Source organism: Limanda limanda, chromosome 19 (assembly GCF_963576545.1).
Source record: "Limanda limanda chromosome 19, fLimLim1.1, whole genome shotgun sequence".
NCBI lineage: Eukaryota > Metazoa > Chordata > Actinopteri > Pleuronectiformes > Pleuronectidae > Limanda > Limanda limanda.
This window is the reverse complement of record NC_083654.1, coordinates 17,289,963-17,315,198: the sequence shown is the minus strand read 5'-3', so window position 1 is coordinate 17,315,198 and position 25,236 is coordinate 17,289,963. Positions and strand designations below refer to the sequence as shown.

At 44.2% G+C, this 25,236-nt stretch overlaps 1 protein-coding gene across 3 annotated transcripts in view; it reads left to right on the top strand.

The window, feature by feature from the left end:
• The window catches only part of rbms3 (RNA binding motif, single stranded interacting protein), a 267,760-nt gene extending 265,559 nt beyond the window's left edge, over nt 1–2,201 (top strand). For 2 of the 3 annotated variants that reach the window (XM_061092596.1, XM_061092597.1), the window contains 2 exons: nt 417–541; nt 1,316–2,201. In XM_061092596.1, coding sequence (XP_060948579.1) covers nt 417–541; nt 1,316–1,319 — 129 coding nt within the window. In that variant the 3' untranslated portion in view covers nt 1,320–2,201. The remainder of the gene's footprint in view (nt 1–416; nt 542–1,315) is intronic. The other variant, XM_061092598.1, reaches the window with a different exon arrangement.
• The last annotated feature ends 23,035 nt before the right edge of the window (nt 2,202–25,236 follow it).

Below are 25,236 nucleotides of genomic sequence, written 5' to 3'. Positions count from 1 at the left end.
GAATCTCCATTTTACATATATTTCCATATCAATCAAATTGAGAGTACACAATATGATTTGTATTATTTCCAATGTCCTCTGGGTTTTGCTATATTGTTGCAGATATTGTTTATAGTTTTCTTTAGGGTGTGAAACAAAATCTTTATCAAACAGTAATTTTTTTCACATTTATTTTTAATTAAATTTGGACATGATCAACATAAACTTCCTTACAACCTCAGTTTGAAGGCGAATACAAATTCAGAAAACCTTGTTTCCTGCTCCAGGACAGACAGACACAGGAAGTGACACAGTTTTATCTAACGAGTCGACAGAAGAGGACAGAACTTTACTCGTCACACACTTCTTAAAAAGTGCAGACGTTTGTTAAGAGGTGGGAGCTGACACAGTGTGTGTGTGTGTGTGTGTGTCCTCAGGGTGTGGTGACGGACGCCTCCCCCCAGTCTGTGGCTCCCTCATCACAGGAGGTGGTAGGTCAGCAGCAACAGATGCAGGTGGAGAGTGTCGCCGACCATGTTCCTGCTTACTCATACCAGTCCAAGTAAGTTCGGCCTTTGAGACACGTATCTCGTAAGCACACAGAGGAGGGGATATGGCAATAAAGCCCGTTTCATATGTAAAGACAGAAAATATTATTTTTAATAGTTAGGATCTTCGGTTCATATCTAAAAGGACAATGAATTATACACATTTTAAATATTGTGCCAAGGCATTTGTGCCCTTTAAAGATTCAGGGTGAGATATAAGTCGTTTTTTAAGTGAAATCGTAATTTAATATGTTGGATATTGCTCTGTGGTTATTTTTTTATCATTAGAATTTCTCTTTTTGATTTCCAGAAAGTTCAACGGACCAGAAGACAAACAGTGCGTTGATAATATATAAAGTTAAATGTTGAGGATTTTCATATCACTCACTTTTTTAGTTAACTCACATTAGATCATTAAAATATATATTCAAACGCGGTGAAATCATGAGGAGCTAGTTTCTCTTCGACTTGTGTTTTTGTTAACTTTCTTAGACTTTAATACTGATCCTGAAATGAATGTTATTGTTATAAAATGACAGAAATGCTTCCTGGCAGCTGTTGTCATTTGCTCTTCGTTCCGGAAGCTTCTCTGACCCGACGCACGACCGTTAAACAAGTTTCATTTAGCGTCAGCTCTCCTCCTGCGCTGTCAGCTCTTTAACTCCTGTGTGTTTGTAATATCGTGCTTTGATTACAGCCGCTCACCCTCTCTCTCTCTCTCTCTCTCTCTCTCTCTCTCCCTTCCAACCTCTCCCTCTCTCCTTGTCTGTTTTCTCCTCTTTCATCAGATAGCAACGGCCTGAGCGAATGTTCCTGTGACAGCGTTGCCTTGAGACAGAAGGTGGCTGCACTGTGAATGTGAGGAAAAAAGAGAATAGAAAGAGATTGCTTCCAGATTGCCCAGGCACCAAAAAAGAGACAATTTTTTCATTTCCTACCTGGCCTACGAGAAAAAAAAAGAAAAAAGAATGAAAGAAAGAAAAAACACACACACGAGAGGGAGGAGGCGGAGAGCTGAGCGAGGGGATGGAGAAAAAAAAATGGCGGGGCACAGTGCAAAGAAGTGAAATTGTTTAGTCTGGGAATCTGCCTGAGGGGCCGAAGCTCGAAAAGTTTCTCAAAGAAAATTCTCTACTACCAATAAAAAAAAATTAAAAAAGAACAAAAAAAAAGGTTGAATGCGCAGGTAGGTGATGAAGTTTATTTTGTAATTGGAAGAGGGGGGAGTCAAGTTTGAGATACACACAGAGATTGTCTTCCTCAGATATTAAGCTACAGTTTCTTTTCACTCTTTTTTATGTTCTAGTGTTAAATTTTAGTTTTCTAGATATATTTGAAAACAAAAGTGTTTTTTCTTTCTTGAATCTTCATGGCCTTAATTTGAAGGGCGCCAGGAACTTTTTACGGAGTTTAACTCTTGACGTCTGGTTAGGGGGGAAAGATTTAAAAAAAACGACAAAAAAAAAAGAAGTACAAGGCAAACGGGACCAGTGTCTCTCACCGTGTGGAGAGAACGAGACACTGGGCGAGTTGCCGTTAGGAGGAGGGAGAAAAAAGAATCTATCACATAAGCTGTACAGATTTAATAGAGAAGAGCTTTTTTTCTTTTCTTCAGTAGAAGAAAACTTTGATAATTATTATGTCAGAGGTAACTAAGTGTCAGAAGAAAAACAAAGTGTCTGTTTTGGGGAGGGGAAAAAGACTTGAGGTGGGGGGGAGGGAGGGAGGGGAGATGAAGCTCTGAAGAGATTTTTCACACACGAGGAAAAAAAGATGAAAACATAAGAAAACACGCTGCACTGTGGGACGCAGTCTGTTGCAAAAATGCTGAACTTTGTTTTTATTATCATGATTATTATTTCACGTGGCAAAAACGTTGCTGTCGACGACATTAGTGCTTTTTAATCTGCCACATTTTACCCTTTTTTATGAGCTTTAAAGATGTTTTTAGCCCGCTTTGCTTGTCACACTGCGAAAAAGAAAAGAGAGGAGAAGAAAAAAAAGAAGAAGAAAACTTGAAGAAAAAACAACTAAAAAAACAAAAAAAAGATTTTAAAAAAAAACTACGGAAAATATTTCTGGCAGTGAAATAAAAAAACAGTAGATTCAGTAGGAGCTTAAACGGTTTAAACCAATCAGTGCAAAAGCAATAGAAGAAATTGTTGACAATTTCTGTAGTCTTTCCTAGTTGTGGATCAAATGCAGCCCGTGGACGGCCATTTTTATACCAAAGATGAAGAGACACTCTGAAGCAGAGTTTGTTTTGTTGGGTTTTTTGTTTTTATTTCTTTCCTTTTCATTTCCAGTTTGATTTGGTTGTTGTTGATGTTGATGTTGTTGCTGATGTTAATGTTGATATTGTTGATGTTGTTGTTGCCGTTGTCGTTGTTTTTTTTGTTTTTGTTTTTTATTTGACCTTGATGGCCGGACCAGTCCTTACTATCCTTCTTCTTTACATCTTCTCACCGGGTTTAAGCTAATGTCTCCACGGTTGTCCAAGCTATCACCACACACACACACACACACACACACACACACACATACAAACATGCACACACCTACACACTCATACACACCCATCAGACAGTATTTAAATGTGTGATACAACCGTTGGCAGCCCTACCAAACATCCTTTTCCTCAAACTCCTCTTCTCGTCTTTTCATTTCTTTATGTCTCGTCACTTTTACGCTGCGTTCACACACACCGTGGGTGCATTCCGCTTGTCTCTCTCACACACAAACACACACACACACACACACACACACTCTTGCTCTCTCAGATCCTGCAGGGAAAACCTTAGGAAACATTTTCTGGGAGAAGTCGCTCGCTACACTCCACGTGGTCGTTGTCCTCTCGGTGACGTCTGTCCTCAGTCTCTCTTTATCTCTCTGACTCAACCGTAACTAACTCAACATACTGAGCGTCAGTGTTGAACTGGGAATCTCCCTGCTGCTGCTTGACCTCATTTCAATCTCTGCAGTCATCACCAAACCCAGGTCGTGTTGTTCACTTATTTATCTGCTCACGTTTCCAGACGAGTGGTCTTTGCTGCGTGTTTCTCTCTCCAGGATAATCACAAACACAGGCTTTAGCAATGATTGCATAAACTTTACGGCCCTGCGAAAGTGTTGATGGCATTAAAACAACTGCTTTAGAAGAAAATGTTCGACAAGGATCTCAAAGCAACTCAAAGATTGATATCACAGTTATGTCTGCAGCAGCTGCTGGTTTTCTAATCTCAGCACAAAGACTGGAAATTTCATTGTACCTGGTTTGTTTAGTTCAAACAAAAACCCCATTGTGAAACGGCTCTATTTGGTTTCGCGTGTTTGGATATTTCTCGGCCGGCGACGTCTTTTCATCTTCTCGTCTTTGTGACGTTGATAGAAAACCTGCAGAGACTCCAGCAGGTTCCATCTTAACACCAGGAGACTTTGCTTTGCCTCTGTGACACCAGCAAGGAGGAGAAGAAGTTTGTTGTTTAAGGCTCAGCACCTGTGGGAGCTGAGGAGGCTCCTCACCAGCCATAACAACATGTTGTCACCACTGAGTGTCAGTTACACCCCTGGTTCTCCCAATTTGTTGCACAAACAACCCTCCGACCCATCTCATCTGGTCTCTCCATCCTGGCGCTGTGCGAGATTTTCGCCGGCTTCATCCGAGGATTGACCCCGAAGAAATTACCTGTGAGGGCAGCGGCCATTTCTGTGTGTGTGTGTGTGTGTCTGTGTGTGTCAGGAGCAGTGTGTGTCCGGCCCTGGCCCCCCCCCCGTCTGTAGCGCTCCGGCACTAAAAAGACCCGGTTTTCTTCCCTGCCTCACTGGCACCATTAATGTGCCGTGGCCAGGCCGGGCTCCTTTGCTCTCATTTTCCCTCGCTGTCGTTCCCTCGCTCCCTCTCTCTCTCTCTCTCTGAGGTTTCTTCTCTTTATTGGACGGTGCAGAAGCAGAACCACAAACCAATTTCAGTCACTCTCGCAATGAGGCTTGACGGCGCCCAATTTGTCTCCCCTGGGGCGATAGGATCCACTCCAGTGTCCCTCAGAAGAGCCTTTTCTTCCCAAACAGAGAAGGGGCTTTTTGTTTGGTGACGATTGTAATTGAGCTCCTGTCGTTGACGCCACTCGTTGAGACCTCGGAGTCCGGCGCTGGGTTGTTTGACAAGATGGCAAAATCGTGTGGCGACAAATCAGATTGTACATCGAGTGCCTTTTCAACAAAGCTTCCAAATGATTCCAAATAGATCGACGCGATGGTTTAAAAACAGCAAAGCACAGAGGAGAGCTGGGTGAAAAACGTGCTAATTAGATGCTACACAATATCCAAGCTGCTCCATGGTGCTACAGAGGAAGTGGTCAGGGGACCCGGGGTCAAAAGCCAAACACGTCGTTTCCTCGAGGTTTCCCCGGTGATCGTTCAGCCGTTTATTGTCCAATCAAATCAACACCTGCCCTTTTCGTTTTAATCTGATCCTGTGCTCAACATCTGCTGTCACTCGCCTCCAGGCTTTTGGTTTTGCTCTTATCTCCTGATGAATACGTCTCTGCCACGTTACAGTCTTTAGCAGCTGTCCACTCGTCTGCTCGTCCATGCATGAACTCATTGTTTGTTAATCATCCTTAAGTGTCCCGATTAAACCACAGCGCTGCTACACGATAACTTCACCAGTTTTAAGCTACTGTGTGTGTGTGTGTGTTTGTCTGTGTGCGTGCTAACAGTTCAACTCCTAGCGAGGTTCGGAATACGCCGATAACAACCCAAAGTTCTCCAGACTTTTACGGCTGCTGTTTTATAGAGTGCAGGAGACATGTTTGGAACTTGACTCGTGATGCGGAGGGTTGCACACCGGGGAACAGAGCGTCCTGAGATTCAGTCGTAATGGCATCACGGGAAATAGGATTACAAATAGTCATGAGATTACAGAAAAGAAAAAAAACGCACAACAAAGACTATCGGCTCTAAGTGCTTCTCTAAGTGTTTGCTTTGGGTGCACGGCGCTAATATTTCACGGAGATCTGAGAGATAACCAGACTGAACAAACAAAAAAAAATGGCTTCTTCTTAATAGCACAATGGCATAACGCTCCTGTGCAGAATACCAATGCCTCTGTGCAAGTGCACGAGAGGCATGCCTGCAATCTTAAGGAGGCTTTTGCCGAAACGCTGCGCTCCCAGTCAGCCCATGTGTCAGCACAAACCAGAAGCCAGCTGCGCCAGGAGAGAAACACTGTGTGTGTGTGCATGTGTGTGTGTGGAGGCATAACTCATGTTGTGAGGAATTCAATTTTTACACAGTCAAATTATGGGGACTAGAGGCCAGGCTCCATTACTGAAATCATTCATTTTTAAAGGGGAAGACATGTTTAAAGGTTGAGGTTAGTGGAGTAGAAGCTACGGTTACATGTGCATGTGAGAGAAAGAAAGGGGGGGGGTGAGGTTAAGATGGTCACATCCTGGAGTTTCTCCATCTCCCGGCTGCAGGATTCCAGGAGGTGACGAGCTTGACCTCTCGCTAATTAGCAGCCCACCCTCTTCCTGTCTCGCACCATCACACACACAGAGAGAGAATCCGTTCCGTCTGTTCGAACCCGTCACTCATCGTTTTCCACCTCTTCCATCCGTGTTTTGTCTTTAACACACTTTTAGTCTGTTTCACTCATCATCCTTTTCACCTTTAAGACAAAACCTGAAGACGTCTGCCTGGCAAGAGATTCCAGGGGCTCACTTCGCCTAATTTGCAACACAAACGCCATAATTTGCATCACGACATTGTTAATTCGACGTGTTTTCGATAAATGACACAAACGCAACACTGAGCGCAGGAGAGGATTTACATTCGACGCTTACACCAGCAAAAGGCGCTGTCGCAGTGTTTGTTCGTGACCTTTGTGAAGCGACGTCCGGGATTAAAGGTCAAACTGCCGTCGTTCATATTGCTGAGTAAACACAAACCACGCTGGTGCTCGGGATCGTCTTCTCCTGCTGCCGTGATCCCAGAGAGTAAAGTTTATGCAATCATCAGTCGTTAGAGTTTAAAATGTAGTGAGAAGCATCGTATTCTGTGGTCGAACATTTATCTGGAAATCTTGACGCAGAGAGAAGAAGGTTTCTCACACACTCGACAAGGTAAATCAGATATTCTGTGAGCTCACCTCCTGTCAGATACCTGATGGATACAGATCTGGAGATTGAACCGTCCTCCTGGTTTCCCCCCCCGGTGTCGGGTCTTTCAAGGCGAGGTGCTCACTTAACTGCCTTTTTAAAAGAAAAGAAAAGACAAAACCTGTTTTCTCGATGCATCCCTTTACTGTTCCAGAAACAGTCACTGCCTCCATCTTTGCATCTTTGAGTCACGTACGTGTCGTGGCGTCCGCGGCGTCACACGGGTTCGACTCCTCCGATGCGTTACATCTCAAACTCCTCCCACACAGTCTGGCTGGGAGGATCTTTGCAGGTTCATCCTTCACTGGAGGCGTCTGACATTGATTCTCGTGCGTTAAGGAAAACAGTAGTTCAGAGTTACTCTCACAGCGAAGGAGAACCGGGGCTCAATAACTCATCACACACACACACACACACACTCTCTTCACACATAATGCAGTAGGGAAAATTGCTCAAACTACCCCCCCCCACACACAAGAGCAAGGCCCCTGTGCTTTTTAATTGATGCTTCGGTCCCCCTTTGATGAGAGCTATCGATTGGCCACACAACCCCGGGAGTGCAGCCAGCCGGCGTGGAGTCCATTCAGCTCCCGGAGAAAAAATCACAACCGTCCGAAACCAGGAAATGGCCGACCAAATTGTTAAAGAGCCGGCCGGGCACGGCATGGGACTCGTTTACTGGACAAATAGAGGAACTATTTATTAGGACAGCAGAGCGGTTTTTTAATTTGTGTTTTGTTTTATTTTTGTTTCGATTTCTCTCTTTTTTTTCCCCCCGTTGTTTCCGTTTCCCTTTTGTTTTTCCCACTTTCTCTCTGTGTCGGCGCCGAGGAGGACGTGGTCATGCCTCTCGCACACGCTGCTCAGTGTGTGTGATCTCTGAGAAACTCTCTGTACATCTGTGGATGTTAAGATTCCACTTGGGTTTTATGAGTTGTTGTTTTTTTTTCTCTCACTCTCTCTCTCTCTCTCTTTCTCTCTCTATCTCTCTCTCTCTCTCTGATGAAGCTTTCAATAAAAAAAATTTGTGGAAAAAAGCACCAAGGAGCGCTGTTATCTTTCAATCTGCACTGCTAATGATTGTGTTTCATCACAGCTAGGTGTTTGCCTGTCCTCGGGCCATTATTATGGAAACATTTATTATGCACTGAGCATCCACCTCAGAACACACACACACACACACTCACCTTCTTCCCATAGCCTATTATCTATATGACTAAATTGCAGTGGGAAGCAGGAGGAAGCCTGATTATTACCGTGCAGCCTGATGGCACCTGCTGCACGTTGACCTTGGGCCCTCACATCCTCGTGTAATTACAGCCTTCCGCAAATGGAGCTAATACCTCTCGATGGGATTTTCCTCGGCCGCGGCCCCACACACACTTGATTGGGTGTAAAGTGGTCATAATCAAAGATGGAGGAGCCCGCTGGAGGAAGGAGCCGATCGATGGCAATCAATCTGCCTCTTCACTCTCATTTAGGCCCAATCAATTGCTGTCCTTGTCACCTGCTAGGGACGCCGCTACTGTCAATACGCCGCCGCGGCAATGTAGCCGAGTCACCGCTGCCCGGGACGTCTCAGCCAGGCAACAGGGCCGCCAGTCCCGAGACAAAGGACGTCTCAATAGAGAACAATGACTGTTGGATTGGATTGTGTATGTGTGAGTGTGTGTGTGTCTGTGTGTGTGTGTGTGTGTGCACGTGCTTCGGCCTCCAGGAGTTACAGCTCCATCTTTGCATCTGCTGATCTGTGAATATACGGAAGCAGCTCGGCGCTCACGAGAGATAACTGTCGGCGAGATGCATTTGCAGCAGCTTAAAACATTTCACTGCTCCGAGAGGCGTCTCCGCGTTGCCGTGGTTTCCTCCACAACACTGAACCCATGTTCAATCTGTGGAAATAAATGCAGTGGGATCCTCTATTGAGTGAAATGCCACAGATTCAATCTCACTCCCTCGGAGCCAAAGCAGCCTCCTTATCTGGATTTATAGAGATGTAGCAGCTGAGCACCACAAGGGTGCAGCATACCAACACAGATGTTATCTGCTCTGTGTGTGTGTGTGTGTGTGTAGAGAGGTTTCCACTTCTCTCTGAAACACACACACAGACTCACACACACACAACCACCACTGGATACAGATCAAGGACATCTCCGCTGAGGGAAACTCGACACGACAACACAACCAGTTCTTCCCATCGAGCGTTTCTCCATCTGCTGTGTATTTACGAGGATTAAGAGGGAGAGGCCTAAGTGTGCATTAAAAAGTATCTGTGGTACTCGCTGTACAAATAGCCTGATTGATGTGGATTTTTTAACGGATGCTCTTTGAGGAGCTCGTAGCTGCAGCATTCAGCTGCGATAAGGAAACTGGAGGAGAATCCAGTGTAAATTTGGCACAAACCAATGAATCCTATTTAAAGATGCAGGGTCTCTTTGAATGGTTTGTTGTTTTTCACCAGCACAATAAAACCCACAATTACAGCAGGAATTCGTTTCTCGACATGTCTTCATCACGGGGTCATTAGTGGAAATCCTGCGCTCGGTAAAATGGCAGAAAACAAATCCCGGTAATTAGCTGTAATCGTGATTCTGCTTCTGGACGGATCTCCACGGTGACGTCTGAGGTTTGGATTGATGGGAGCTGGGACCTCCACGTCCGACCCGAGCTCGCAGGTGCCGTCCGACGTTTCACATCCCATCAACATTCTGTGATCGTCAGCAACCACAAACACACCTGGTGCTCCCTCATTAGCCCACGCTCCAGTAAGAGACTGGTAATTAACCAGAGGGGAGATCTGCACTGCTGAGCTACAGTCGAACGAAAGGCCCAGGAGGGGACCGCTGTGTTTTGAGTGGGGAATTCATTATTCGCTCAATCTAGAAATATGTGGATGCAACATTAGGCCAGTAAACCTCACTGCGAGAAGCGAAATCTCATTAGCGGGAAACACATGATTCACTTTTTACTCGTATCTAGGTCTATTAGATGGTGGAGGCAGTGTTCCATCACTAACGTCTGTAAATGACATTTTAAATATTGGTGATACGACTGAATTTATTGAATTCATTTACAGTTATACGGACACACAGTTTTACCAGAGTTAAGGTTTACAACCACGATTATCTGGCTCAGCTGTTGATTTGTCTTTCTTTGTGTTGGAGAGCAGTAAAAAGTAAAGTAAAAGAATGCTATGATTTGTTGACTGTTTTTTCTCATTCTCACTGCTTCTAGTTTCCAGCATGAATTTAACCAAGCTTCTTCTTAACCCCCTGTAAAGTTAGCACCAAATAAAATAGCTGCAGATGTTAGGTAGTTAACCTGTGAGTCACATGCCACACTACATCTACAACAGCTTTACCTTTGGTTTCTGAAATATCATTCAATACCAGATTAATCTCCTGACTCTGCAGTTCCCCGGGTCTAACAAACATTTTGGCGTATTTCAGCTCGTTGTTTTGGTTTCCCAGCCCTCGATGGAACTCATTTCTCTCTTTCTCACTGATCCTATTTGTCTTGTTTCCAGCATGAGCTCACACTGGTTTTTAATGGAGCTGTGTTTAACCCACTGTATAGTTAGCACCAAATTAAAGTTAGCAACTGGCTACTGAACAAAGCTCAGAAAAACAAAGCCAGAAGGAGTTAGTCTGCTCGCCTTAAACACAAATCCATATTAATCCTCCAGTACCCTGTCAACTAAACGGCCATTAGCTTTCCAACACATTCACCCTGTGAGCGTTCTATGTTAGTTAATGTTTATTGTGGATGTTCTGCCCCCAAGTGGCCGGAACACCCATTTAATGAAGCTGTAACTGAATAAAGAGCTTCAGTAAATTCCGCCCTTTAGCTCATATTGATGAACAAGGTGTGAACATCTTCACCGAATGAGTGTCTGAAGCCGACAGGAGAACAAATGAAAAACACAAATGTCGTGCCCCTCGTCCACAATAGAATTTCTCACCCGGGTCGGACAGCAGCTCCTTTTCAATATCCCCATGATGAATTACTGTCATTGTGTTGTGCTGCAGGATTTGGGATCGCAGCCAAAGCCTGCTGAAGTTTACAGTGACATTAGTGGAACAATTGCGTCCTTGGAGATTATGGGGGGGGGGGTTTGCATTGTTCCCCAGGTGGCGCAGCAGCGGGTCGGTGGCAGCGGGTCCGGCTCTGTTCTCAACACTCTGCCGACAATTGGTGTTAATGGAGAATATGAGGAATGACCCGCTTCCTGTTATTAAGCCCCCCGATCAGTTTGACTCCAAACATGTTGAAATGAATCCGAGCACAGAGGTCGAGTTCTCACACATTTTTCAAAACCCACCTCCACGATCAGTTTGTGTTGTTGGAAACGGTCACGTGTGCGTTCGCTGCTAATCTGAACTCAGAATGCAGAAGCAGGTGTTTCCTCCGGGAGCAAAGATTTAAAAAGTCCATGTTTTTTTAATATGACTGCAGTCACGTATTAAATCTCTGCCATTTGAAGATTTCTATTTACCAACTGAGCCTACTTAGCTGTTCGGAGTCTATGAACTGTTGTGCTGGTCCCATCTGTGGGATTTGGGCCTGTTGTCGGGGGAGTTCTGCCAGAATCCTGTGGCACCGGCACCAGCATCTGACTGAGGCAGCTTAGAGGACGACACTCAGCCAACAGATAGAGACGAGAGCTGCCGCACTCAGTCCAACACAAAACCAATCTGCAGATCACATCCTGCCTGTGAGAGGGAAGATACTCGTTTTCAGACATGAACTCTAATAAGTACAGATATTTTCCAGAGTTTGTCGAGTGGTACTTTGAGTAATTTACACATTGTAGGACTCTGGAGTAAATGGTGGAGGAAAAGTCAGTCAGTATTGTAACACTTGCTTTAATAGACTGTGTGAAGAATTTAATGATCTGTAGCCTCCTGTTAAAGTCTCATTGAAAGTGAAGCAACACTCTTCATCCTACACTGAAATGTCACAGAGATCTTCATCTGTACACTCCTCTAATAAATCGTTACAATCCCACCATCCAAGTTTCCACGAAGAACTGGATGATTCATATTTTTTTTCCATTTCCAGCCACTGAATGAAATACAGCATCCATACAGGAATCCTAAACCATGAAATTTACCTTGGAGAGAAGAATTCTCATGGTATCGAAGGAAAATTCAGTTTGTCAAGTGTGACTCTTGTGGAGGAAGGGGAGGATGAGTACAGAGGGAGGAAGATGAGAGGTCAGAGTTTGGGGGATATAGAGAAAGGAAATGAAACATAATCTTGATAGAAGAGGAAAGGTTGGTGTAAAAAAAGAAGGTGACAGAACAGGAGGGTGAGTGGAAGAGGTTGTGATGTAAAAATGGGGGCAAAGGTAATGGAAGCGAAATGAAGAGGCTTCTGCCCCGAGGTCAGAAGAGAGAGGGAGAGTGGAGCAAAGAAAGGAGGGGAAACGCTGAGAAGCCGAGACAGTGGAAAATATAGAAAAATAAAGAGACAGGGATCCGTCCTCTGCAGGACGACAGGATGACGTCCTCGTAACTCACTGTCAACTCCAGGCCGAGCAATGAGATCCACAGCCACAGAGTGCAGGTGGATAAACAGCCATCGTGGTAACAAGTGGAAGACCACACACACTCCGGGGGCCGACCCGCCGCCCCACTGCTGCAGATTTGTGGGACCGTAAAGGGAATAAGTGTAAACTCCCGACATGTGGGGCCGTAAAACACGCCTCCTGCTCCAGGGGCCTCCGACACACCGCACCCCCGTCCAGACGTGATGCTGACGAGAGAGGAAATATATCACGGAAAGGTTTGTTTTAGCAAAACAGCTTAATATAAATATATAAAGGCAGACAGACATGATGATAGATAGCCAAGACAGGAGTAGCTTAGCTTAGCATAAAGACTTTTAATACATTTTGATGCAACTGGAGTAATTGGTCGATACTGGTCCTGGTGTTGAACCTTGGGTCCAAAGTTTACTCGGTACAAAGCTAAGTTTTTTTATTTAAAATAATTCGTGATGTTTTCGTCCTGCCGAGTTTTGTTTGAAGGTTCAGTGTAGGATTTAGTGACATCTAGTGGTGAAGTTGCATCTCAAAGCTGAACTACCCTCACCTTACACGCCCCTTCCAAACCTGAAGGAGAACCTAATGGTAGTTGTTGTAAAAACTCAAAAGGAGTTTAGTTTGTCCAGTTTAGGCTACTGTAGAAAAGATGGCCGCCTCCGTAGAGAGGTCCCACTCCAGATGTAAATATAAGGTTCTCATTCTAGGGTAAAGAAAATAACAATTCTTATAATTCAGGTGATCACACACGGGTGAAAACATCCCCAGGATTATTTTACATTAAATTTCTGTCAATAGATTCCTTTCACCTAATCGTACACACTAGAGCCTGGTGGTCATAACTCACGTTGTTTCTCTTCGGCAGATGTTTGAGATACTTGTGTTTCAGTAGAAGTTTCTTTCAGTTATGTTTCTACGATCAGCTTCGTGCGGGACGCTGCGACGACACCACGGTTGGAAATCCCCTCACGAGGTCACATTCCAAGAGCTTTCTGCCAAACTTCATAATTTTAGAGTTTTAGTTGCAGACTAGAATGTCTAAATGTGTGTTTGTGACGGTGGTGGAGGTTTTGATATTATTTATGCGAATGCACAGGACTGATGTGGTTTGGTATAATGTCTCTCACTGTTGCCTGCAGCCCCCAAAGTCCCTTGAAGTGCTTCTGTTTCTTATCACTACTTTTCTACTAGACAATTTACTTTTTAAGGTATATTTAACATGTCCTAATGTGATATAAAGCCCCGGGTTGCCCTGCTGTGTTTCACACCACTGGGTGTTCAGCTCGTCTGTCAGCTGGGTAACCCTTTGCCCTCATCAGGCGGCGTGTTGTGAGAGGGTAGAGAAAGAACTGTGCGTACACCACAAATGTCATGCCCTCTCCAGCGGGAATAACAATGGAAGGTGGACTCGGTTAACGGCAACAAGCAGAGGAAATACCGATCTATAAATACGTTAGAAGTGCTGCGTCTGAGTCTGAGAAAGGTCGGTGTTGACGGACGGACTCAGGGCGCTTCTGGATCAAAGACGCAGCCAAGGGGTGTGGCCTGTAAGCAGAGGAAAGAAAGCAGCCCTGCTCTCCTGGGTCAGTGGTGCGTGGCCGACACCAGCCGGACACCATGTGCCCAGAAACCTCACGCAGCTTAAAGTGGTGCACTGCAGAGGCCCAGGGATTTTTCTCCCCCTTACACATTCGTACTCCCAGTCCGACAGAATGATTCCTAATCTCTAATCTCTCCCGAGTTATGGTACATTACACATGTTGTGACTGAGGCTACAAAGAAACTCCACGTAGGTGAAGTGTAAGTCAGAAGGGGCCCGAACTCTTAAGCACTCCCACATGTGGAGTATTTAACTCTGTATGAATGTGTGTGTGTCGAAATTCTGTATTTTTACTGAGCAATTAATGTTTAATTTTGAGGAATCCGGTCACATGGACGCACACATGGACCGAGTGTGTGTCTGCTGGAGCCTCGTCTGAAGCCTGAAGACAGAACACAGCCAAACACTCACCAGCTGAGATTAACTGTCCCAACATCTTGGCCTCAGAACTCTCTGATCTGGTTTCTTCAAACGAGAATCTAACTTTTCCAAAGAAACTTTGTGAATCAACACTCCAGGGTCCAAGGCTGCGGTGGAATCCAACTGTAATTGGTCACAGGGCCGATTCCCAAACGCAATCGCTGTTATTCCAAGCAGCAGTAAATCAATATGTTTTGTCATCAATGATAATTTGACCATGTGTTGCTACATCGGTTTTGTTTTACTGTTTCGTTTCATTATCGTCGACCCTCATAAAACACAAAGTTAAAAACTAACTGCTGAATGTCACATTGAGCTGAGCTAGATGTTTAGAATCAAAGAAATGTTTTCCTGTTTTTCTTTGCTTCTCCTGATGAGTTGACCACATCAACATCGACCGCGGCCAGAGAAGCATCAAGACCCCGATGATGAGTCACTGGGAACATTTAGTTGTTTTCAATAAACAGCTACATGGTGAAGTTCAATGTTTTGCCATGAAGAAGGAAGTTGTTGTAACTCACATGTACTGTACATGATCAAATCTGCCCCAAAAGAATCCTGGCCTGAGGACATCTGCCTGCTGATGATAACTTATAGTCATAGCGCCTCCTACTGGCAACAGGAAGTGGGCCATATGTAACAATCAAAATGTTAAAAAACTTTAAATTGACATGGTCTGGTCGACACCAAATTGCATGTTTGCTCTCCTAGTGGAAAGAGGAAGTAATACACAATGTGAGATGTATCACATCTGGCACCAAGAAGGAAATAACAGCTGACCCGTTTGCGCCGACTGTCCGACGGTCGTGACGCAGCACATGTATGTCAGCTGGCCTCCAGCCTGCACCCCCGACAGGCACAGTTGTGCAAGGGCCCGTTCAACACTGCGCCGACTTTAATTGTGTTTGTTGTCAGTGTGCAAAGATTTAATGTTTCCTTCCAGTAAAAGAACACGGTACATTAACTTTGCAAAAGAACACATTTAAATTCCCTCCACTATATCAAAAAAAAAAGTTAATGACACCAAGCCAAGAGCTGCATTCAGTGCGTTCGTGTCGAGCTGGCATGGTAATAGGATTTTGAGGTCCTGACGTGCAGTGCTGCTAAATCTCATCCCACTTATCTGTCACAGCCTTCGCCATCATCAAGGGAACGGAGCCTAAAACATCTGCTCGACTCTAAAAAACAGCTCTAATGGGGAGTTCCTATCAGAAGAGTGTGTTGTGCCGTTGTCTTGTTCTGTGTGTTTGGACATCTGTTGCCTTAACCGCGTAGGTTTGCTTTAATAACACCGTTATGGCTGTAATAAATCAATTTATATTTATCATGCCGCACATCCCCTGGTTAAGCGAGTGAGCGGTTAATGATGAGAACTTATGGTCGAACCATCGCAGCAACAACAGCACAGGCCGAGACCAACAGACCTACGCAGAGGATCCTCACATCCATGTTTCTCTGCTCTGGCATTTTAACGCTTGCTCTTTATTGCTGCTCCTCTTGTTCCAAAATGTGCCCTCGTGTCCGTCTTTTCTCTCCAGATCTCGATGCAAACGCCTCGCAGCATGCAGGCCCGTTGCCATGGCACCAACCGGACAACAAGTGTACACAGCAGTGGAGATTGAGACGTGCAGGCCGGAGCTGGAAGGGCTCGGCTGTGGTTTAATGATTCCAAGACATTCCTCACTGCTTTTCCACAAAAAAGACTTTTAGAGGGAATGAAAGAGATAGATAGAGAGAGAAGAATAGAGAGATGAGAGAGAGCAGTGGTGATGTACTGTGTGTGTGTGTGTGTGCCCGGTGGATAGAGCTGGCAGCTTCTTTCACTTGAACATCTGGAGTTAAGGGCTGCGTTAGATGAAAGATGGGGGCTGGACGAGTGTCTCCATTAAAGTTCAAATGCAGCAGATTCAGTTTCTGTGGAGCTTGGTGTGTCACCGCTGATGGGAACATGAGGTATTTAATGTTTATCCACGACAGATGACTGGAATCTGTAACGTGATATACACACTGGTGCTGAGTGAAGCCTGAAGTCGCTCTGATACACACCAGTGTTTATAACGTCTCTGTTTTACAGCAGGAGTTTGACATAGTGGGAAGATCAATGAAGCCACAGTTAGCTTAGTATAGTGACTGGAAACAGAGGGAAACTGTTAGCCTGGCTCTGTCAGTTCACTTCAAATGATCTCGGGTTAACATGTTTCTCGTTTCCACCCAAAAACAAAAAGATGGACGACCTGACAGCTCCCAGGAAGTTAAGCCAAAGCATCTTGATTGCCCCCTGGTGGCTGTCTATTGTAAAGTTTATAAACAGCGTCCCCTCCACGTTAGCAGCCTCTCTTTGAGCCAGATGCAGGTACGCATGTAACAACTCACCTCCAGACTTTACATTCTTTCCTTCAGTCATTAGCATCCTGAGCCACCACAGACCAGACACCAGTAAAGAGGCAATTCCCAGTTATTCTTGTAACAGATTCAAGGCAGATTCTGCAGGAGTGTTACTATCCAACAAGTTTGAATCATGCTGACTCTTTTTCAGCAGTAACCAGGCTGTAGAAAATTCAACCTTTCTTATCTCATTTTCCGACTCTGCTGAATGTCACCGACAAAACCAGAGAACACACACCACTTCAGCAGTGTGACTCAGAAAGTGCCTCGAAAGATGAGGCCTTATCTCAGTGAAAGCCCTGTTGAAGTGGGTTTTATTGTGTGAATGATATTTATCTTTGGGGGTTAGAGAAGTGCAGTGGTTTGCTTATACAGCAAGAAAAGTATCGGGGTTCATACCTGCGAGCCGACCAGGGCCCAACGGTTTTCTGGATGTGTTTTCTCCAGATTCCTCCAACTGTTCCACAAAAGTACTGTTAGGTTCATTAAGCATCTCTGAAGAAAACCTTCTACAAAACAAAGAGCCGGCAACACACAGCCTCAAAATATACTCAAATAACGGAAAACACTTTATTGTCCACATGGGGACAATTTTCTCGGGCCAAAGCTCTTCAGCAGCAGCAGAACGGTACATTGTGTAACAAACAGGACATATTGTGTAAGACCCAGAATAATATTGCAGAATAAAAGTGAGTTGAGGTTGCACCTGCAAAAAAACACTTAAAAAGATAAAACCCTAAAAGGAAATAACGCCTCAAAGATGAAAAGCTAAAACTGGCACTAAAAACTAAAACCAATGTGAAATGTGCCAGACAAAGTGCAAAGGTCCGATTCAACATGTTTCCTTATTGAGTCGTGTGATGGACTTGACAGGATGTCTGACAGGTTACTAAGGATCCTGTGGGAAAGTCTGACCACAGAACCTTAGCCGGACTATGAGAGTGGTCAAGCAGTTGGAGCTGGACAAGGTGGAGCTGGTTATTTGCTTTTTGTCTGCACAATGAAGACAAGTCTGCATAATGTGACAGCGTAAACACATTTAGGTCCCCACAACATGAGATATACCTGGACCACACACACAGTTACACATATACTCACACGTAGCCACACACACGCACACACACACACTATTTCTGTCGCTCTAATCAGATTGGAAACCTGGAACCTTTTCTCCTCTTGTGCCTTTAACAATGTCTCCGTGTGCAGCTGCAGTAGAAACAAAGACCTGAGGCAGCAACTTGAGGTGTAAGTTGGATAATGATGGCGATGCATTGTAATGAGGCCGGACCGCGGAGGATACAATGACCTCAGGATGGTGCATGAAAATGTGCTGCTGGGAAGGAAATGGGCTTTTATGTAGATCACATTACGGCAGAATATTTGCTCCTGAATGGAGCCGACCGCTCTGCCCACTCCCACAATCTCATCTCAGAGAGCACATCTGTGGAAACCCTCTCTCGCTAATCTATTATGGCCGAGGTCTGGTCTGCTCCGGCGCCTGAAAGAGACGTATAAATGTTTCAAATTCAATCTAACACTTTCAGAGAATCTGAACTCTGCTTTCTCCTCTCTCATGGATTTCTTAATCGTGCATTTTGAATGAGTCAAGAATACTCTTTCTCCAAAAGTCTCCACAGTGAGGGACGGAGAGGCGCCTGAGAGGAAGAAGAGAGAGGCTCTGTTATCTGTCAGTGACGGCCATGCTGCACCACTGACACTGACAGTGGTGGTATTGTGCAGGCAGCCGCTGATTATGTTGTAAGAGCCATTTTTTCTCACAGTGTGCTGAACGCTCTCTCTTTCCTCTGTGGCCCTCGTTCGCAGCGACAACCAGATGCAAACCTGGAAGAAAAGATGGGATTTTAAACCCAGTGTGTGAGGGAATAGGTTCCAGGTACGTTCTCTTCTGTTTTGATTCTCTAAATATCTCCTGTCAGATTGTCCAACTTATAAATCACCGCTCCAGTACAAACACAGATACCAGCATTGTGTTGCTTTTGGGTGATTGAGATTTTGGTTGGAAGGCCTTCATCACTCTGTCAAATTTTCCAGGACATTACATCATATCTGTGCTCGGACTTCATGATGAAATTCCCAGCAACAAATAAATGATTGAACACAACCAGCTCTGAAAGTCGCACCAGAGCAGATCCGAGCGCTAGACTCTGATTTCCTGAAACGTCTAAATCATCCCGGTGTCAGAGGAGGTGGTGGAAACGCTCCGTGAGGAAATTCCTTGCAGCACGAGAAGCTGGCAGCCGCTGTGTTTGGATAAGCACACTGGGACCTGGCAAAGAGAAAGACAGGGTTTGGCTCCAGGAACCACAGAGAACTTCATTAGATCTGATGAGTAAATGTGTAACTGAGGCCCTTTTGTACACATGGAAAAATCATTTTATCCGGTAGCATTGTTGTATTCTCGTCAGCTGCACTGTGGGCGAGTGCCGAGCGGTGGGTGTGCAGAACAAAGCCCTAAATGGCTCTCTGGGAGGAGGGATGCAATTTCCCTGTCATTTACATGCTGTGTTGATGCACAGTTTACGTGGGAACATGCACAGATTCAATCTCACTTTATGTCAAGTACAGTTTGTTTAAAAGGGAAGAAACTGCGAGCAGGTTCTTTCAGTGATCAGAGTCGTCCACCAGAGCTGAGCTGAGCCCCAGTTTCCATGAAGTGGCTGAAAATAAAATGCATGTTCACAGTCACGGTTAATTTACAAACCGGCAAGGGAAGAAATGACGTCTTCAGCCGGGAAAAGCGTTCGGAAGGAGGCATTAAATTAAATCCATTTGGGCTATTGACGTCACCGCGCTGTAGTTTCAGCTGCTTCTTAAAATGTTTGGCATATTTCTCACAGGGTCTAGAGAGGGAACATGTTGGCGAGTGATGTTTCACTTATCTGGACTATTACAAGTGATCCAAGGATTGTCTTTCACATTCTTTAACATTGCAACACAGGGCGTGTTTCAACATTTGTGTTTATTCCCCTGAGAATAATTCAAGGATCTTGATTTTAAAAGACATATTCAGGGGACTGATCCAATTAGAAATGCAGATGTAGTGAATTTAAATGTGTTTTCATAAGGGGATTTTACTTCCTGAGTTAGACTCTAGTTTAATTTCTCCATTAACTGAGCACCTTGACATGCTCACAGTATTTATCTAGCACTTAGATCTGACTTATAATCAAATTACACACAGTAAGCCCACTTTAAACAATATATTGGACCTTAGACAATTAATAAAATATGAAATAAAACACTTTGGAGAGGCTGGTAGGTCAATTTTTGAACCTTGAAAATGTGTCTCTCTTTACTAAAGAGTCAAACCATTTAAAAGTTCTCCTGCTTCCACCTGTTGCAGGTTACAAATAATTGGATAACAGCTCATTATCTGCTTTTTGCGGAGGAGGGATTGAGTTTGAAGTGTTACCAGCAAACTCCAAATTACTGTAAATCTATGACCTTGCACATGAATCTTTTAATTTTCCCATTTCTATAAACCTCTTCTTCTCCTTCTCTTTCCTCTCGCTCACACACACAGTTTTTACACAGATTGGGTGAGTAACAGGGTTCTTCTATTGTTTACCACGTGGCCCTGGTTCAGCCTCTGGCTCTTATCAGCGTCGGGTCATGGTGGTATTTCCTGTCTGCAACAAGAGCATAAGGTGGCACAGGATGAGCTCTGCTTCCTGTGCTGGTCCACCCAACATGTACCCACTGGCCCCGGCCCCTGCAGTGTGTGGGTGTGTGTGTGAATGTACAGTGAGATTTCAGCTAATAACTCACACTGTGTATCTGTTTGCCTGTGTGTTCACAATTCATCTTTACTTGACATGTTTTACATGTGTTTGTGCTCTTTGGACAAAAATCCTGCTGAATAACATGAGGCAAAATGATTCTGTAGCTCAGTGAGACATCACAGGATGTATTTTATGGACTTGTTAAAAGGAAGTCAATGATTTCTCCTGATTATCTAATCAAGTGAATATCGTCAAAACCCTTAAAAATTCTGTTTAATGGATCGAGTCAAACAGCATCTGAGATGTCGGATCACAGCACGTTAAGACTTCAATCTATCATGATTCAGATGGAGGAGGAAAAAAAATGATATCCAATTAAAATGTCGGTTACTATTCAAGGCTTTGTGACAAGAATCTAAATGTACATGATTAATCTAATTATGTCTTATCAGAATATGTTATGCACATATTTTCACAGGACTTTCACTGCAAGTGTCTGGTTGTACATGAACAGATAAATGTCAGAATTTATAATTAACGTGTCCCTCTGACATTAATACACTGCTCACATTTTTAATTGTGGAAGCCTGGAATGTCGTTTCATCCCGATCCCGGCGCCGCAGCCCGGTTTCCCCTGGGAAGCGCTCAGAGGAATCTCTGCTCTCATCAGGGGGAATCTGCAGATGTTTGTAAATACGCGTGTGGCTGCTGGGACCCGGGAGGACCTGCCCTTCAAACACTCTGATGTTGGATGTTTATTAGAAGTGGGTTCCTCGGGAAACCATGATCACTGGGCTCGCTCCCTCTGAGTTTTTCTGTTTTTTTGTGGAGTGCGGCCTGCTGCATGTTATTACCGATCGGGTTTTTCTTTGCTCACGCCCATCGCCTGCGTCTCCGAGCTGCGTCGCACAATGAGCCGACTATAAATCAGTAGGTGCTGTTTGTCTATTACAACCTTCAGTGGACCGCTGCCTATTTCTGTCCCTGAGGCTCGATGCTGGAGGACTTTGAATTTACCAAGTAGAGGTTAACAGAAACTCTCTCTTCTCAGTTACCCAAAGAAAAATCAAAGGCATCAATTTTGCAGTCTCATGCATAAAGATGATGCTACAGCCACCTGTGCTTCAGTACAGAAACCACATGTTTCTCGATTTACAAGGAACACTACACATGACTTTACATGTATGTTAAGACCAACCTGAACATTTTGATTGACATTCACATGTTTTATACGATCTCAGTCCACAGAAGCATTTTGGCCTTGTATAGGTTTTAATCCCAAACCAGACCAACACGCCTGATGAATATCTTGTCTTCTAAGCATTAAAATGCAGAGTTTAACTGTACAACAGCTTTATCAAAGACAACAGGGTCAGGAACGCTTGTAATCGAATTTCCATGTTACGTTCTACACTGGAAGCCAATGCTTATAGTGTTATTAATGTTTCTTTCTTCAATATTGCCATGTGATAGGAGCCTGACGAATCACGCGAAGGCCACGCTGTGACCACAAAGACACACATATTAAAACACGTGTCATCTACCTACGAGATTTCTTCGACAAGAACTCAAGAGTGGTAGTTTCAACGCTGGCGTATCACATCATGTGTTCACCGCAACTGTTTAAGTTGAAATAAGCTCTCTGCTGTGTTTTTTCCGGGCTACGCATCTCCATGGCAACAGGCTGTCAACCACAGCACTGATATACTTTTAGTTTATGAACCTGTTATGTAAAGACTAATATTAAATGAAAGAAACACTTTTTTTCTCCTCCAGCCGACAGGAAGCAGCTGTTCTCTCATGTTTCAAAATGCTGCGATGTGATTCTGTGGTTAGCAGGTCTGTGAACATGCAACCTATTTCTCATGACTTTTATTAATGCAGAGATCAGATTCAGAGCATATGTTCCTCGTTTAGTTTGCATAAATTCCTCCGCTGCGTCCGCTCCCTCACGACGACCCTGGACCACATCGCAGACCCGTGTTGGAACATGTCCTTGGAGGCAGGGAAACTGAGTCGTTCCTCTCTTCACTCAAATAGATGTTTCTCTGTAATCTAGGTTTGGTGAATAGCATGACCATCATCTTTCTGCCCTCACCACAGCAGGCTTCAAACTGGCTGAACTCTGCACTGCACAGATCCCAGCCGGTTCCCCCCTGAAGCAACTAAATCCTTTGGATTCATGTGATCTGTGGTAAAAGCCACAGAAGCTGGTCGATGAGAGACATTATGCACAAAGGAAAGAGTTGCTTTGTAAATCATTTCCATAGGAGAAGAAAGAAAGGAAGCTTTTTTTGTTTTCTGTTTGTTTCCCTTTCCTCTTTTCTTGCTGCTTTGTGGGTCTTTGGTGGTTTGGGGGGTTCATTCTACATTCCCAGTTTGGGCCAGTTAACAACACTGCTTTGATTTGTTTTTAGATTTTTGTTCAATAAACTCCACAGAATCCCTGAAAATACAAATTTGTGGTTTGTGAGGCTGCAGTTAAAGTCCTGTACAGTCAGGTCAGTACAAAGGGTTTTTATAAAGTAAGTAAGAATTTCTCAGCCGTCACTCTCCACCCCTGGAGAAACAGGATGTTGTCACACAGCGATGGGGAGTCACATGCTGCAGCTTTCGCTCATGCACATGTTCGCTTCCTCCTGCGATAAATTCTCTTTCTAAAACAAGATCTGGCACAGTTTCGGACATCTATTGATGTTCGGACAGGGAACAATGGCCCCGGCAGTGTTGTGATACCAAAGGTTGTAACCTTTGGAGCTCTTAAGATAAACTTTCCTTTCCTTCCCAGTGTCAGACTGACGATGGGAGACAGAGTCGGTTCACAGCCGCAGCAGGAGGCAAAGAGGGCTGTTGTTGTCGGAGTGAACCATTGCAGCTTCCTTAGGTTTACCAGTGGCACCGAGGGAATTGTGCCAAATCAGCATGTGGGGGTGTACGATATTGTGCTTGGCTGTTTACTAAGAGTGCTCTTGTGTGTGTTTGTGCACCGAACCCCCACATGCAAACCACCATGAGTCAGATTTCCTCTGTACTCTTGTTTTTTTTCTCCGGCGGATCGAGCAGCAGAGTGCGTGCAAGGAAGTGAAAACCACACGGTTGTGTTTAGCACCCGTATCTTCAGCGTGCACGGCCTGGATTCCTGCACGTGTGTGTGTGTGGGTTTGAAATGATTCGAATGTGTTTGTATGCACACTATAATGAGTCCTGTTCCTGTGGGGAGCTCCGGTTGTGTTTTTCTGAGCGTTAGATGGGAATAACAACCCCCCTCTTCGAGTGTGGATACTAAAAATGAAGATACTGCAAACCAGTAAGACTGAAAACAAGGAGACAAACACCACCAGCCCCACTAAACTCTCAATTTAGCTTCAAATGTGTTATTTTATCTGTCTAAAAACTGAGGTTTTCATTTCCCTTTTATGTCTCATTTGCTTTTTACTATTTGGTTTCCACCATAATATTATCTCTGAGCCACATGGAGTCTTGCTGGGTGTCGGAAAAATCCGAAAAAAGTTATTTCCCATACGGGAAAAATCATTTTAAGAAAGTCGGCAGAAAGTTTGGTACATTAGAGGCTGACGTCTTCGCTCACAAACCCCTTAAGATAATTTATCTTATCTATTTATCTGCCTGTTACATCTGTTCCTTTTTCTTTGGCCTTCATTTTAATGCAAATATCGGACAGAGGCATCGAGGTCTAAACACTTCCAGGTTTGTAAGAAGCTGCTGATGTAGACAAACTATGAGCTCGTTTTTTTCCGGAACAGCTTCAGTTAACCGCAGCTTCATATTTTTAGATGAAAGAGTTATTGATCTTCTCATCTGATGCTGCTCCTAATAGACAGATCCTATCGTCAGCTTCTAGTCGCTGGAGGCTGTTGATTTTCTGTTGCTGTGAAAACTGGCACAATAGATTTTATTAAAATCCGAAGGACTCCAAATACACGAATCCTGACACAGGCACTTATTCCTGACACTTGAAATAAAAAAATGAGAAACAGTACGAGGAGGAAATCTCAGCCTCTCTGGTTTATTTTGCTGTTTTTTTTCACCTTCTCTCACTCACTTGATTTCACCTTTTCACCCTCTGTTTCCCACATCTCTCTATAACGATAGCGCATTCATCTTAAATTCTTACAAAGCCACTACTAACTTTAGTCCAGTGTTATTGTAGCATTATGAGAAGTGAACTCTCTGGGGAAGAGGCACATTCACACAGATTGGATCCAACAGCAGCGCTGCAGGTGAGACAAACATTTCATATTCCTGTTGCGTCGACACCTTAATCATGTGCAGTGTAACTGAAGAAGGCACCGATTCAAAATTGTTTTGTGCCACTATTCTCACAAGCAATTTACAAGTTGTATTACATTACTATCTGCTGTGCAAACACAGCCGCCCCAGGTTGTGGAACTCGAGAGCAGAGCTTAAAGATTTTTTTGTGATGTGTGAGCGGCATTTGTAAGTTTTATCCTGTAACAAAGACACAATTTAAAGTGGTTTATAGTGACAGGCGACATTAGGAGGTGTGGAATACAGCAGCTTGTCTGATTTGAAAGTCAATTGACTGAGAACGTCGAGGGTGGATCTGGTCCGATAACTTCACGCATCTTTAAAAGCACACATGCTGATCTGTACTTGTAAAACTATGATACATTAACCTGGAAAATGGATATCAACAATTTCCCAGTGAAAAGAAAGATCAAGCCTTAATATTTGAGCCAATTCTATGACCGAACTCTAAAGAAATCTTTTAGAATCACGTTCTGCTTTATTATGAATAAAAATGAAGCCGCCTGCTCACATCAAACTCTTGACAATCCGCTGCAGTAGAGGGAGATGTCCCCTGTGTAACATG